The sequence below is a fragment of the Arvicola amphibius genome, chromosome 5 (genome assembly GCF_903992535.2).
Source record: "Arvicola amphibius chromosome 5, mArvAmp1.2, whole genome shotgun sequence".
Classification (NCBI taxonomy): domain Eukaryota; kingdom Metazoa; phylum Chordata; class Mammalia; order Rodentia; family Cricetidae; genus Arvicola; species Arvicola amphibius.
The window spans coordinates 125,815,156-125,831,202 of NC_052051.1; the positions used below are offsets into that span (position 1 = coordinate 125,815,156).

The following is a 16,047-nucleotide window of genomic DNA, read 5'->3' on the forward strand; positions in this document are numbered from 1 at the left end:
TGGGTGCCATTTGTTATATTTCTGAGTGCTGTATATAAATGATTTCATTTATTCTCAAAAATAGTGACTTATTTATTTCATAGTATAATTAGTATTATCAGACATTAGCATATATTTGAGATAATAAATTCATCAAAATAATTTAGAAATAAAATTTTCCTCTTATGATATTTAAATCTGTTGTCTTAGAAAAATGCATAATTTTAACATTAATAGTATGGCTGATAAAGGTTGATTCTTTAATAATCTCAATAATTTATTAAATGTTTATTATAAAATATATTTATTTTAGACTCTTAAGACATTAAGATAATTTTGAGAAGAATAATTTATAGTGATCTAATATAAATGTGTCTACTTTTTTGTTTGAAAACATTCTCAGTCAAATGAAAGTACATCATATGACTTTTCTTATATAAAATAAAACTTCAAGGTAAATTTATATAAATGGACTGATTTATTTCCTAGGTACTTCTTTGATCAATAATTCAATATTGGGTTAAGAAACAAATTTTTTCCAAAACTTTTTAAAATAAATATTTAATTTTTGTCATCTTATAATGCAGATCTGACAGGTGCTCAAGATGGAAGTGTCAGAATGTTTGAATGGGGCCATTCTCAGCAAATAACCTGTTTTCGATCTGGTGGCAATCCAAGAATTACAAGAATGAGATTTAACTATCAGGGAAATAAGGTACTATTGAGAATTAATTACTTCTTTTTAAAAGCTTGATGGTGCATAATTTTACTAGCTTGAGGGTTTGAAGAGAATATTAAAAGTACTACTTCATAAGAATTATTTTAACTCTTCTCAAAGAACATTTAAGTGTACGTGATTCTTCCTGTAGGTTTGTGGTGCACATATATCACTACTAAAATTAAGTTAAATATTCCCTAAGGACCAGTGTTCTCCCTTATATTTCTCTGATTAGTGAAATCCATTTCTTTAGTTCCTGGAATCTACTCAGAGCATGATTCAGCGCCAAGCAGCAAATACAGTTTGTGGTGTGTCTGCTTAACCCATCTGCATTGTGATTTTTATGCACTTTAACACTGAGTAACGTTGCTCTAGAATGGCAGGTCAGCAAACTGGATTAGTTACCCACACAGCTTTTATAGAACTTTTTTGGAATCAGAATTCTATTGTTCATTATATTTTATTTGAGTATTTTCATATAGCAGAGTTAAGGAGGCAAAGACTTTATGGTGGGCTAACCTTTAATTACAAGATACTTAAAAAGAAATGATACTAGGAGGTGTACTGTGAGAGTGTTTCTCTTAGAAATGACAGAAAAGCTACACCCATGACAGCTAAGCAACATGGTACCTTAAACATTGACAACACCAATAGACATACTAATGAGGAAGCAGAAAAGTTCATGGGGCCCCTAGACAAAGAACTATAGACAACTAATGACTGAGAGTGGGAAAATTTCTTTCCTAGGGACAAGCCTTGTAGTTGGTTATCCACTACAAAATGGTCATCCCTAAAATCATAATACACAGCAACATTAAACAGACTCAGCAAGTTGCATTTATATATTTATGCATGTTTATATGTAACAATAATATGGGGCTAGAGAGAAGGCTTAGGGGTTAAGAGCACATACTGTTCTTGTAGAGGACCCAAGATATCTGGCAGCTCACAACTGCCTATAACTCTAGCTCCGAGGATCTGACCCCTTCTGTCCTCTTCATATGCAGACATACACACATACACATGAATAAATAATACTTTAGGTTTTGTTTTTTTAAAGAAGTTTGCTAAACCACCTCCAGACCATCCCTTTATTGTCTGTTACTTCTCACATTGCTGCTTATTTCAAATTGCTTTTCTGAAGCATGTTTTTATAGGAATTAACAGGCAAATTGGCCTACTGTTTTGTCTTCTGGATCATGCTTCACTAAAAGTTTACACAATCTTAGATAATAGTATCTCTTGCCTTTTCTTTCCCCTGAGTTTCAGTTATGGTGCTTACAAAGTTCAGATTTCAAACATTTCCAGATTATAAGTGCTTGATTAGTAAGTGCAAATATTAAAAGAAATACTGTTGTAGGAGGCCGCTTATTTGTTACTGGCTGCTCAGCCCTGAAATAACCACACAGAAACTGAATTAATTAAATTACTGCTTGGTCCATTAGCTCTAGCTTCTTATTGGCTAACTCTTACATATTAATTTAAACCATTTATATTAACCTGCGTATCACCACGAGGCTATGGCTTACCAGGTAGTAAAGTTCTGGCGTCTGTCTCTGGCAGGGCTACATGGCTTCTCTCTGACTCTGCCTCCTCCCAGCATTCAGTTTAGTTTTCCCTGCCTAACTCTACTCTTTGCTATCAGGCCAAGCTCGTTTCTTTATTAATTAACCAATTGTATTCACAGCATATAGAGGGGAATCGCACATCAAAATACCTTCAAAATCTGACACTTTTCTGGTATAAACATTTGCAATAAGAATATTCAACTTGGGCTGTCAGTTGTATTCCCTTCCAGTGTTTATTATGTTTTCCGTTTTCATTGGCAATGTGCCATAGACTAGAGTCTATGCATGTCAATCCATAGTTCTTTTGATATATCGTCTTCCCAAAATAGAGTGATATTATGAACGACATAATTAAATACCTACAGAATAAGTAGTATCTTTTTGTTTGTTTGTTTTTGAGAAACCCTTCAAAGTACCTCTTCCCAGATTTATCAGTATAATACTCAGACCTTTCTACAATTTAATTGATTTTGTAATCTGACATACTTTTCAACATTAATACTGCTACAGTCCTTCATATGGTCTGTTTTAAAGTACAACAAGCTTTAATTCTTTGCCTACCAGGTGTCTTGATAAACCCCTTAGCTTCGTGTTCCTACTTTACCCATGATGTAACCAAATAGCACAACACCAAAACAGTTGGTCAATCCGATGTTAAACATAGAGATAATGTGTCACACTGGGTATAAGGAGTAAATGTGTGCTTTTTATTTCATTAATCATTTAATTTCTTTTTTAAAGTTTGGAATTGTTGATGCTGATGGATATTTAAGTTTGTACCAAACAAACTGGAAATGTTGTCCAATTACTGGGAGCATGCCTAAGCCATATCTGGTAAGTTAAATATTCCATAAAGTCACATATATGTGTGTGTGTGTGTGTGTGTGTGACATATATATATATATATGTGACTTTATGTTTAAAAATCAAAGCTGTGCTTGAGTAAGTAATGTTACAATTAATAAAATATGTCTAGTCTTATCTACTCGTCACATATTACAACAGACTACTCCTGTTGTGTATAAAAATGACTGAGTGAAGGTGAGGATGTTAACATGCCCAGCACCATTTCTCCAGAGACCCATATAAAGTGCTGGAACTCATCCATCCTCATCAAGCCGCAGATGACTGGCAGACCAACGGAATATCAGATTGTTTTCCTGTACTTAGCTCTTATTAATGAGCAAAGTAGAAAGGGGATCCTGTTGCTGATCCTATTGTTTCCATCTGTTTAAGTCTGTGTAGAATTCATAAAAATTTGCTTTCAGAGAATAAAAATGTTTCATTGACTTCCTTTACAGAACTAAACATAAACAAAACATAGAAAAGATTAAGGTTATAGATTATAATTCTGATAATTCACCTGAGGTTAAATGTTTGAGTTCAGTATTGATCTAAATAAACACAAGGGAGCATTGCTAGGACTTCTTGAAAAGGACTTAGTTTGTTCTTTGCCTCATAGTTTTCTTAGGCTACAGTGTGAACTGTGCAAGTTGACCTTTTGGAGAGACGACTGCTTTTCTTTTTTTAATTGGTGAAATGATCATAATAAGTTTGGTTGAATTTTCAGAAGTTCTCTGAACTTTCTTATTTTGTGACAGTAACTTTTTATTACTTTTAAACAGTTACTTTTATTTGAACAATTATTTAAAAGTTTGAATGTTTCTGAACAATTGATAATGTCAATTTTGCAAACATATTTACATCTAACATAACATTAAATTCTTGTTTCTTCTTGTAAGACAGTTTTGTTCTTGTTTTTTTTTTTCCCACTACCTAGACCTAAGTAAGTATTTGAAGTTTAACCTCTGTGTTTTCTTAAGGTATTAGTTGAACAAAAGTGAAAAAGACTGTTCATGAACTGTTTGTATTTTTTACAGAAAGAGATGGGGAGAATTATCGTGAGAGTTATTGTATTCTCTAATCTTTTTAAAGTTCAGAAGATTAAAAGAATAGAAATTATTTTTTAAAGACATAAAATGCGTGGTCACATTTTAGTTTCATCTACTTGATTATGGAAATTTTATTGGCAACAGTAACATTTATTGTTTATAACCATTCCAGGCTTGGCAATGTCATAACAAAACAGCCAATGATTTTGTCTTCGTTAGTTCCTCCTCTCTGATAGCTACAGCTGGTCTTTCAACTGACAATAGGTAAGAGATGGAGCTGAAACAGAAATGTTGTATGTGGATAACTAAATTGTTTTGTTGTTGTGTATTTATTTGTCTCAGTAATTATGCCCTAAGAATTTGTATCATAAAGATTTCTTATTTAAATCATTCTTAGTGGCATAAAGCTAGGAAAATTCTAGTACCATTTACAGAAGAATCCATTCTTTCTTATTTTTAATATTCTCATTTTGAGACTTTAAGAGAAAGGATTTGGTTGTTTGTAAAATGAATATTTCTTTGTATTTTCTATATATTCAGAAAACTTGAAGTTGAAAAAGGTACAGTTATTTATTGGCCATATTTTTTTGAGAGTGAAATATCAATATGCATTTAATTTCAGTAATAAAATTTTGAGTAAAAAATCAGATAGCTACAAAGTGTATTTTTGTCTTCAGATGCTCAATATTGATATTTAGATACATATTTATATTTATTGTGTTCATTTTTAGTGTTTTTAAAGGAATTAAGGACTTTGTTTTTTTTTCCTCTTTTTTTTTTTATTAAAAATTTCAATCTCCTCCCCTCTTCCTCCCCCTTCCCTCCCCTCCCTTCCACCCATACCCCCACTCCACCCCTCTCCAAGACAAAGAGCCATCCGGGTTCCCTTCACTATGTTAAGTCCAAGGTCCTCCCAGCTCCCCCTAAGTCCAGGAAGGTGAGCAACCAAACTGACAAGACTCACAGTGAGCCCGTCCATGCTGTAGAGTTCATGCTCATTGTATTGGCCATATTATTAAGTAACTTGATTTGTCTTTATCATGGCCTTACTAAGTAGGTATTATCATTTTCACAATAAGAAAATAGGAAACTCATCAAATCTCTGTGAGTTTGCGGCCAGCCTGTTCTACAGAGCAAGTTCCTGGACAGGCTCCAAAGCTATACAGAGAAACCCTGTCTCAAAAAACAAAAAAAAAAGAAAATAGGAACAACTTTATAGTTTGTAAGAACATCTCTGTCTTCTCCCTCGATATACTCACGCAGCCCATCCAGACACACTGAGTTTGCTGAGCTTCTGAAACTCAGATGTGAGCTTCACGGTGCACAGCTTCAGGGCTGTACACTCTGGCCGTGTTCAATAGATTCCAACTAATAACTAGCATCGTCTTTGGCTTGTGTATGTTAGGTAGCATCTAGATCAAAAATTAGTAAATACACAAGCAATTTCTATAGTCAGCCTTCAGTTACTATTATTTATAGGTATGTGCTAATCAAAATTTAACTCAGTTTTGTAAGTTAACAGCTTTTAAATTGAGTGTGATAACTAGTGTGTGTGTGTGTGTGTGTGTGTAAAAACCTTTTGAACAAAGGTCAAATGTTATGTTTAATATTTAGCTTATTTTTTATTCTATTAATTTTTGTGTCAGTTAAAAAGAAATCCTTTTTTTCTCCTCCCAGAAACATATGTCTGTGGGATACTCTAGTAGCACCTGCCAATAGTTTAGTCCATGGTAAGTTTTGAAGACAATTTATCACATCTTGGACTGGGGATATAGTTCATTTGGAGAGTGCTTGTCTACCATATGCACACTCCTAGGTGTGACCCTCAGCACCTAGAGCTAATATGGTAAATATATCAAGGTGTCAGGTCAGTACACTAGAGCCAGTTGGTCCTCTGCACTAAATGAATATCTATAATTTGAAATTTAAAAGATCTTATAATAACACCTGAAATAACTACTGAGGCATTTGTTAAACAAAATACACACAGGACATATATGTAGAAGGGGACAAATATAACTTAAAAACTCAAAGATCTAAATTAATATAGAAAATGAGTCACATTTAGAGCTTTGAAAAGTTAATTATGTTCAAAATGCCAGTTCCTCCCAACTTTATTGATTGAACACAATTCTAATGAAATACAGTCAAACTTTTATTCGTATCAATAAACAGATTGTAAAGTGTATATGAAAATAGCAAATAACCAACAAAACACTGAAGAAAAACAGTCAGCGGACTCACCCTACATAACCAGAAATTAATGTAAAGCTGCAATAATCAAACATTGTGACAGTGGCTTTTAAAAAGTTACCGAGAGCATTGGAGAGAGTAGAGAGCCTCATAGGCGACTTTATATATCATAGACTTTAGCAGATAGATGTACAAAAGAACTCAATGGAGAAAAATAAGTTTTTTTTAAATAAAGTATTAAAACAGTTGAATAATGACATAGAACAACAACCAAAAATATCTTTGACACAGATTTCACTTTTCACAAAATTTAACTCAGAATGGGTTGTAAAGCTTCATGTAAAGTGCAGACTTCTAGAAGAAAACAGGGAAAAAAGTCTATGTGGCTTAGGTCTGGTGATGAATTCTTACATATAATACTAAAAAAAAAGTTTTTAAAACAAATTGACGATGTTTTCAAGGACTTCAAAACAATCCCATTCTTACTATTCAAATGGCAAGTAAACATATAAAAGGATAATCAAGATAAAGTAATCAGGAAATGCACATTCAGTGTGCTGCAAGCTATCATTTACACCATCATGGCCAAAATTAAAGACTCAGGGTGATGGTTAGGGTGCACAGAAACTGCAACTGCTGACAGAAGCAGAAAATGCTACAACCACTTTGAAAACAACTTAGGTTTTTTTAAGATTATTTTTTTATGTATATGATTATGAGTGCACTATCTGCATGTATGCCTTTATGCCAAGAGAGGGCATCAGATCCCACTAGAGATGGTTGTGAGCCATCATGTAGTTGCTGGGAATTGAACCTCTGGAAGAGCAGCTAGTGCTCTTAACCGCTGAGCCATCTCTCCAGCCCAAAAAAAAACCTTAGTTTTAATAACGTTAAACATGGACTGAGCGTGATCCATCTGTATGTACTGTTTCCAATATATGAAAGCTACAAAAAGGCTTATACAGGAATGTTCTTAGCAGCTTTATTTATAATATTTATAAGTGTTTATAGATTATTACACTTACTAATAGATGCTATTCTACCATTTGCTGGTATTGAGTCCAGTTCAACTTGAATTCCTTTCCTTATGTTCTGATCACAAAACTGTAGGTGGTTTGCTGGAACAATACTATGGCTACCCATGTTTCCTTTGCTCCAGGGCCATGCTTCGTTGTCTTATGCCTAGTATCTCAAATTATTTCTTATATTGCATTTGGTTTTTAAATTGCCTTGGACGGGACAGCAATTTTTATTTATTCAATATTTATTCATTCAATTTATTCAATCCTGACACCTTGTGGTCTTTTATTACTAAGTGGTTTTCATCTTTTTTTTTTTTTAAACCTTCAGCTTTTACCTGCCATGATAGTGGAGCCACAGTCTTAGCATATGCTCCCAAACATCAGCTGCTAATATCAGGTGGCAGAAAAGGTTTCACATGTGTATTCGACCTTCGACAACGGCAACAGAGGCAGCTTTTTCAGAGCCACGATTCCCCTGTTAAAGCCATTGCTATTGATCCAACTGAAGAATACTTTGTTACAGGATCTGCAGAAGGCAATATAAAGGTAAAAACATAGTGTCAATAATATGGAAAAATTTACAAACTTAGGCCTTTAGTCATATTATAGTAATCTACTTAAATACTAGTCATATTATATTAGTTCTGCTATAGTCAGCAGTGCTAATTACTATTTAATAAACCCTTTGATAAACAGAATTATTTTTAACTTGAAGTTTTACTTTTTCACTTGTTTTAAAAGATGCTTAATTAATGCTTAAGAAACAAATTTTCTGTGGATCTAAGTATATTTCAGACATTAGAATTAGTTTTGACTCTTCTTTTGGTGATGTATTTACTAAATTAAATTTCTAGGTTAACTATAACCCACATTGCTCCTCTTTTTTCATATATAATAATAATATTCAACAACTCAGATTCCATAATTCTGGTTCAAGAATGTACCTAAATAAGCCCTGTTCATAGATAACCAAAATCTATTGTACTTAAATTTTAAAGTTGTTCAAAGTATTAAGAAGCTGGCCAGCCTGGTCTACAAGAACTAGTTCCAGGACAGGCTCCAAAGCCACAGAGAAACCCTGTCTCGAAAAAACAAAAACAAAAAAAAAACCAAAAAAACAACAAAAAAAAGTATTAAGAAGCTTAGTTAAAAATGTTGAACAACTTATTGAAATGTATATTGCAAGATTCCACCTCAAAAATATTCAGCAGTGAAGTTCTATGTTAAGAAATACCTGTTGATTTTGAGGAAGATTCTGTGGGCCCATTGCAAAGAGGTATGCCAGTTTCAATTGGTCTTCAGGATGTTGAATGGTCAGCAAGCCTAGATTTGAAGGACCTGATTTTTAGAATCCATTACATGAGTGTGAGCATATTTAGTGCTAAATAAGATGAACTTCTCTTAGAACTGATAGGTTGTTTGCTTCCCCCTTAACTCTCCCTACACACACACACACACACACACACACACACACACACACACACACACACAGAACTGCAGAATTTGGAAATGTTGTTATTTGTGTTTAATGGGTGTTCTGTCTGCCCATATGCCAGTGTACCACACAACTTGCTGTTGCTCCCATCAGAGAGCGTTGAGTCCCCTGAAACTGGAGTGAACCATCATATGGGTGCTAGTAATCAAACCAATGTACTTTGGAGGAGCAGCCAGTGCTTTTAATCAATGAGTCATCTCCTTGGCCCCAAAGTACTTTTTAAAAAATAATATATCGCAGCAGAAGTATTTTTCTCTGATTTGAAGCAACTTTTTTATTTCAACTTGTGGCTGCTGGTAAAGGTTGTCATTGTTTCAGAAAGAACAAATTTAGACCTCCATCTGTTGCTTCCAGATCTTAGCACCTCCAGAGAAAGAAGAGACAAGACAAAGCACAGAACCGAGAAGAAGTTTTGTAATAAAGTAGAAGTACACCCTCAAGAAATAGTGTCACATGGTTAGGATTTTGGGTAATTTCAATAATGAGCAAAACTAATGGAAGAAAGGATTGTTCAGGAAGTGATCTACAGGGAAATCCAGGAATGGGTCTGGATTTTCCCAGAATAGGGTTTTCTCCCCCTTTTCTGTACTTAATGAGGTTTTTTGTTTTTGTTTTTTGTTTTTTGTTTTTTGTGTTTTTTTTGGATGTGTTGTGACATCAGATACGTGATGGAAGCTGGCCATTTTGCCCACTGTTGGTCTGGAAATCTCATTGTAACAAAGCAGAGTTAACTGTCATCTGTGTTGGCCATGCTGGTCCCAGCTAATGTAGATGTCTTGCTGTAACACAGCTAGGGAGCGCATTATCTTCTTTTTCCGTGCGCCTGCTTAGTGTTCCTCAAATAAACTTTAGAGTAGGACAGACTTTGATTTAGATCACCTATTTTTATATTCTACTCTGGTTCTGCAGTTTATATTTTAAGATATTTGAAAAACATATAGTCTGGGCTGAAGAAATGGCTCAGTGATCAAAAGCACAGGTCGCTCTTGCAGAGGATCCATGTTTCTCAGCACCCACATGTAGCTCTCAACCACTTGTAACTTCTGGCCCTCTAGGCATTAAGCACGTCTATTTCACATACACATGCAGTAAGTCACACATATACATCAAATAAAGTTTTAAAGGTACAATGTTTTAAGATCCATAATCTAACAAATTCATGTAAAGGTAGTGTGGATTGGTGAGTTTTTTTAGATGTTTTCCTAAGAGATATAAAAAATTAAAAGTAAGTTGATATCTCCAAACCAGAAAAATATATCATTAAAGCCTTTCCACACAAGTCTTTAATAAGAGCAGTCATTTGGCCTTTGATTTAAAACAGACACATTTGTCTTAAAGGAGGCTTACAATAGAAACTTTTAGAAATTAGTATTTTAGAATTTTAGTAATTGAGTTTGTCTAAGCTTTACCAGGGTAGAGAGCCCTAGGTGTCAGTTTACTTTCATCCTTGCATCTTTTCTGATCTCTGAGTATTCAGTATTATAAAGAAGTAATACCCCATAGTAGCTACACAGCAAAACCTTTCTAGTCACTGATGCAAGTTTATGTTCTTTGTACTCAGGCTGTCTCATCTTCAATGCATTGCTAATAATTTGTGCCCTGACAGGATGGACTTTGAATAATAATAAAAGCGGTTGATAATTGTATACAGCCTATAGAGATGATGCACAAAGCTGTGATCATAGCATATACAAATACTCTCCATCCTTGTAGCAATGTCTTACCTGCTTAGGAAGGCAGGTTTATATTTTCTTTTGGATTCTTGAGTCAATCACCAGCCCCAGTTTTCATTTTGTCGTTCATATCTTTCAGATTTGGAGTCTTTCTACCTTTAGTCTTCTCCATACTTTCATCAATGAACATGCTCGACAGTCTATTTTTAGAAATATTGGGACTGGAGTCATGCAAATTGAGACAGGACCTGCAAATCACATTTTCTCATGTGGAGCTGATGGAACAATGAAAATGAGGATACTGCCGGATCAGTTTAGCCCTTTAAACGAGGTGTTAAAAAATGATGTAAAATTGATGCTGTAACATCTTCACAAGAGGATGTATGATTTATTATCTATTTTGTGAAAATAGCCAACAGATGCATTACACAGTAATCCCCTGTACCAAGAATAGGCTAATGCTTTCTGTTCTCATATTTATTTTATGGAGCTTTGCCCTTGATGCACTGATGCCTTAAAAGTTAACAAGTCAGTCAGAGTTAGATCCTATTGTCTAACATAGAATGTTAGAATGTATAAATAATGCTGTATTCATACTTATTTATAGTATATTTTAGTAAATATGTCATTGTGTTAAAGGAACTTTGTTTTCTCGTTGTTACACACCCTTCTGCAGACCCCACTTCACAAATTCTATTGACAGTAAAACCCTTTAAGACAGGTGCCGAGATAATACTCATCACTTATTGACCACACTCACACTGCTTTATCACACAGACATCATAATTCTTTTCTTGTTAATAGTCAGAAGTTTATATATAGGTAAGATATCTCCATTAAAACTACTATTGGGACTTACAATGTAAAAGAGCCAAGGAGTTCATTAGAGTTTTCCTCGTTCCCTTCTATAGCCCCAGATATGTGTGTGTAAATGTATTTAATTGTATGTATATATGTGTGTGTGTATATGTGTATATATGTATATATATCTTACATATCTTACTTGATATTGTATATATACAAACAGAAGTTACAAGCCTTTTCATGTGTTTTGTGCCATAACACCTACTGCCACAAGTATAAAACCTTTCTTGTGATTTTCTTATATAAAGTTTTTTTAATTATCACTTTAATTTTCAAAGTCATTTTTAAGAAGAATTCCAAGATTACTATTTTAAAAGTGTTAAATAAGTCTTAGTAGGCAATAAAGATGTTATGTGGCACACAGGCATTTACATTTATGAATTTGTCATCATTTTGATGATCAGATATTTTACTTAATTTCTTTGTTTTCTTCTTAGATGAATTTAGTCTCAATTCTGAAAATGTATAGCAGTGTTTTTAGAAACACTGTGAAAGCAGTCAAATTAAATAGTATTTACAAATGTACAGTGTCCCACAGATCTACCAGTGATAGGAAATAAACCTTATATTATTTTTGCCAAAATACATTATTTTATTATAAAATTTGACCAAAATATATAAATTTTGCAATGCTTATAACTATGCTAACCCTATTTCTGTCTGTTTCATGCTATATCTTTTCTGATTCAGAATTATAAAAACTTGATAAATACTTGATTTTTAGCCAGTGAGACTGGCAGTAAGTAGATGGGAAGAAGTTTTAAGGGACAGTTGTATACTACTTAACTTAAATTTATTTTTAATTAGAACTGTAAATGACCATTTTTATGTAAGGAAATATGGAAAACTATTAGGAATTAAAAAGTCAAAGCAAAGAAATGAAGGGCTGGTAAATGAATTTTGTAATATCCTCAGGATACTTTTATTATAAAAGTATATTGTTAAAGGTTTTGTAAATTGTATTTCATAATTTTAAATATAGTGAGCAAGTTACAGTGAGAACACTGTCATTATAGAGAGTTTATATGCACATAGTAACTTGTACCTGTAAATTGTGCAATAACAATACATGACTATTTTGCCATGGAGAAATCTGTGACAACATTGCAAACAATATTATTCTTGATGTAGCTAAGTTATTTTTTAGTAATCTCTTCACAAATCAAGATTCAAAAGGCTTTAAACACTTTCCATCAGAAAGAAAATTTATCATGTGTATTAAAAACAAAAGGATTTGGGTATGAACTATTGAGCATTCTGATTGAGGGTTTATATGAATAACCACAACCATATATTATGTAAGCCCATATGTATTTACATCCAGAGTCATATTTTAAATAAACAATCATGTAGTGATTTTTTGCATGCTTTTATTTTAAGTATTTCTGCCAGTTTAGTTGATTTTACATTGTGATTTTTTTTTAATTCAGAATTTCTATATTTGTGACAGTTGTAGAGAGAATTTAATTTCCTTAAAAACCTTCTCATTCTTTTCTGCAATCTTTTTTACTTAATGGATAATCATTAACGATGGTGACTTAGGGTTTCTGTTTCTGCAAAGAGACACCATGAGCATCTCAACTCTTCCAAAGAAAACACTTAATTGTGGTGACTCGCTGACTGTTTAGAGGTTTAGTCCATTATCATCATGGTGGGACATGGCAGTGTACAGGCAGACGTGGTGCTGGAGAGATAGCTGCTATGTGTTGATGCAGGCAGCAGGAAGTAGACCAAGACTCACCCTGAGTAAAGCTTGAGCAAAAGAGACCTCAAAACCTGTTCCCATGGTGACATACTTCCTCCAACAAGACTACACCTACTTCAACATGGCCACACCTCCCAATAATGACACTCCTTTTGGGGCTGTTCCCCCCCCCCCCTTTTATTTTAAACAACTACAGATAGGAATAAAAATAATTGAAATAAGTAAAGGTATATACACATACAGTTAAACTTTTATTATTCATCCAAATGTAATGAACACATCAAATACACTTAAATGCTATGTTTCTGAGAATGACTGTTAAAGCTTTTTTTTTAAACATAATTTTCTTATTGATTCTTTGGCAATCCAATCCTATTCATTTCCCAGTCCCTCCATGTCTGTTCCTCACCGCTTGTAGTGCCCCCTAAAAGGAAAATTTAAAACTATTTTAGAAAGCAAGCCCACTTCCTTCCTTCACCTTTTCCACCTTTCCAACGCCTTTTCATTCGTCTTAGTGGCATTGGGAGCTTGTGGTGTGTCTTGCGGTATACCCTTTTGTCTGTTCCACTTTACTTTAGATGTTTATTGTGATAAGTTTTTGGTCTGGTTCAAGATCTCTCTCTGGCTTCTGGTACATCATCAACACTGGACCCTCATCAAAACTCCCCGATATCCTGCCATTGCCGTGGGTCATGGAAATCCTGGAGCCATGGTTCCACATAAGCAGTCCCTTCACACAGTCCAGCAGGTCATGGATGGGGTGAACCCAAAGCCCTTGTCAGTCCTACTGGAGCTGCCCTACTCAGGTGGGGGCTGGAACCAGCACTTCTACACCTGTGCCATTGGGCCATGAAAGATGGCTCTGGGGAGATGAGGGATGAAGCCATCTTTCCTGAGTATGGAGCCAAGCCCTTCCATGAAAGGCCAGCCCAGCTTTTGGGTTGCAGTAGCCAGTGAGGGGCCGGGCCGGTGAAAGGCAGGGCTGGCTCAAATTGGCCCTTGGTTTCAACACTGTGGTCCCTGTGGTATCTTGGGCAACCCCAACTGCAGCAGGATCATGGACCCAGACATGACTCTTGGGTGCAGCTTGGGCTGGGACATTACGATGGCCATGGTGGCAGCGCAAGCTACCCAGACCAATACGACTCCAGTGGCAGAATAACCCAAGAACACCCGCATGGTTTCAGATGCTCCAGTGAGTATATGGACAACACAAACTAAACTTTTTTAAATCCTTTTTTAAGGGAGGGGGACACGAGTGGAGGAAGATCTGAGAGGACTCGGAAGTAAGAGTGATCAGGGTACATTATGTGAAATTCCCAAAGAATAAAATGATTGTTTTAAAGAGGCAGAGAAACCTTAAACGACATGTGTTGGGAGATTATCTAAGACTACAGAACCTTACATTACAGCAGAAAATAAAAATTATTTGGAGGTTCTGCTGCTAAGTGATAGAGCAAGGACTTGAGTTCAAAAGGACCCCCCCACCTCTGAATAGAGTATAGAGCAAGTGTTAACTTTAATACTGAGAAACAGGAAATAAAGACTTGAGAACTGCACCTAATTTGACAAAATGTTAGAAAATTAATGCTGGGAGGAGGGAAGGTATCTATAGAAAAAGTAATATCCCTCAAGAGGTTTAATTGTAATGGAGAAAGAAGTCAATGTAAGATGTAGACTTCAAGATATCATATATAGCACATAGTATTGTGAAGATGAATGTCTTTCAACACTGCCTGCTTTAAAATAGCTACGAAGCCCTGTGAAATTGAAGCACTGTCTCAAGATAGGCTTGGGATAGCTGAGCTGATGGAATATATAGTTAAAAGATCTCAAGAAAAGTTATAGGGAAGAGTGATACAATTCTATTTTAATTTATAAAAATTCAATAAATAAGAAATGTAATGACGACAACAAAAACAAAAGGGTCCTGGCTAGCACCTGACAAAATAATTGTAATTTACCTCCATGAGACAAAAGAAATGAAAGCAAATTCCTGAAGAAGTCAGATTTTCCCCCCAAGAAGGCATTTATTATGTTTACTGTCATGCTTCCTATCTAATAATTAATACACGTGGAGCTTAAAAATCTTCATGCCAAACGATGCCGCCAACAGTAGATGAATGCTCAAAATAAATCCACATACAAAAGATTGCTTCTCTTGTAGACATTCAAGTAGACCAAAAGTATGGTTTGGGTTTTTTCTTTTGTTTTTAATTTTTCAAGATAGGGTTTCTATCTTGTGTAACAACCCTAGCCGTCCTGGAACTCCCTTTGTAGACTAGGCTGACCTCGAACTCAACAGAGATCCGCCTGCCTCTACCTCCCAAGTGCTGGGTTTAAAGGCGTGCACCACCACCATCTGGCAAAATTATGGTTTTTATGTTCAAAAGCTCTTTTAAGTATTGAATTTCAGTGAGTCTATCCAGGCTTCATGACTAAGTGTGTACTTGCAGGATAAGCTTACTTTTACTGGCTTTTTTTAAAAATTGAAATTAATATTAATGCATGATATTTGATGTATTTTCCAAGAATGTCTAGAATAAATTTATATTGCAGAGTCCTGCATTGCTGAGTGGAAATAATTTGGAAAGTACACCACACATCCTAACACACTGTAAAGTGAATATAAACATCACAGAATCTAAAAGCACAGTTGGTTTTGCCTTGAATTATCAGACTTTGTTGACTCCCCATGGGAAGCCTTTCCCTTTCTAAGGAGTGGAGGGGGTGTGGGAGGGGAGGGAGTGGGAACCAGGATAGCTATGTAAAATGAGAAAAGACTGTATTTTAAAATTCTTAATTAAAAAAGGGAAAAATTAAAAAATAATCTAAAAGGACAAATCCTTCAAAGCCACTTTTTAAAGGAAATTACCATTTCCATTATAAATTAAATGTTATCCTCCAAAATGGACAAACATAAAAGGCCTGCCTATAC

General features: G+C 34.7%; 1 protein-coding gene across 4 annotated transcripts in view; it reads left to right on the plus strand.

Moving 5' to 3' along the window:
* Dmxl1 (Dmx like 1) overlaps positions 1-12,760 on the plus strand; it is a 144,227-nt gene extending 131,467 nt beyond the window's left edge. For 3 of the 4 annotated variants that reach the window (XM_038331845.2, XM_038331847.2, XM_038331846.2), the window contains 6 exons: positions 567-694; positions 3,007-3,099; positions 4,330-4,421; positions 5,835-5,887; positions 7,701-7,918; positions 10,680-12,760. In XM_038331845.2, coding sequence (XP_038187773.1) covers positions 567-694; positions 3,007-3,099; positions 4,330-4,421; positions 5,835-5,887; positions 7,701-7,918; positions 10,680-10,904 — 809 coding nt within the window. In that variant the 3' untranslated portion in view covers positions 10,905-12,760. Of the gene's footprint in view, positions 1-566; positions 695-3,006; positions 3,100-4,329; positions 4,422-5,834; positions 5,888-7,700; positions 7,919-10,679 lie in introns of those variants that run through there. The other variant, XM_038331848.1, reaches the window with a different exon arrangement.
* The last annotated feature ends 3,287 nt before the right edge of the window (positions 12,761-16,047 follow it).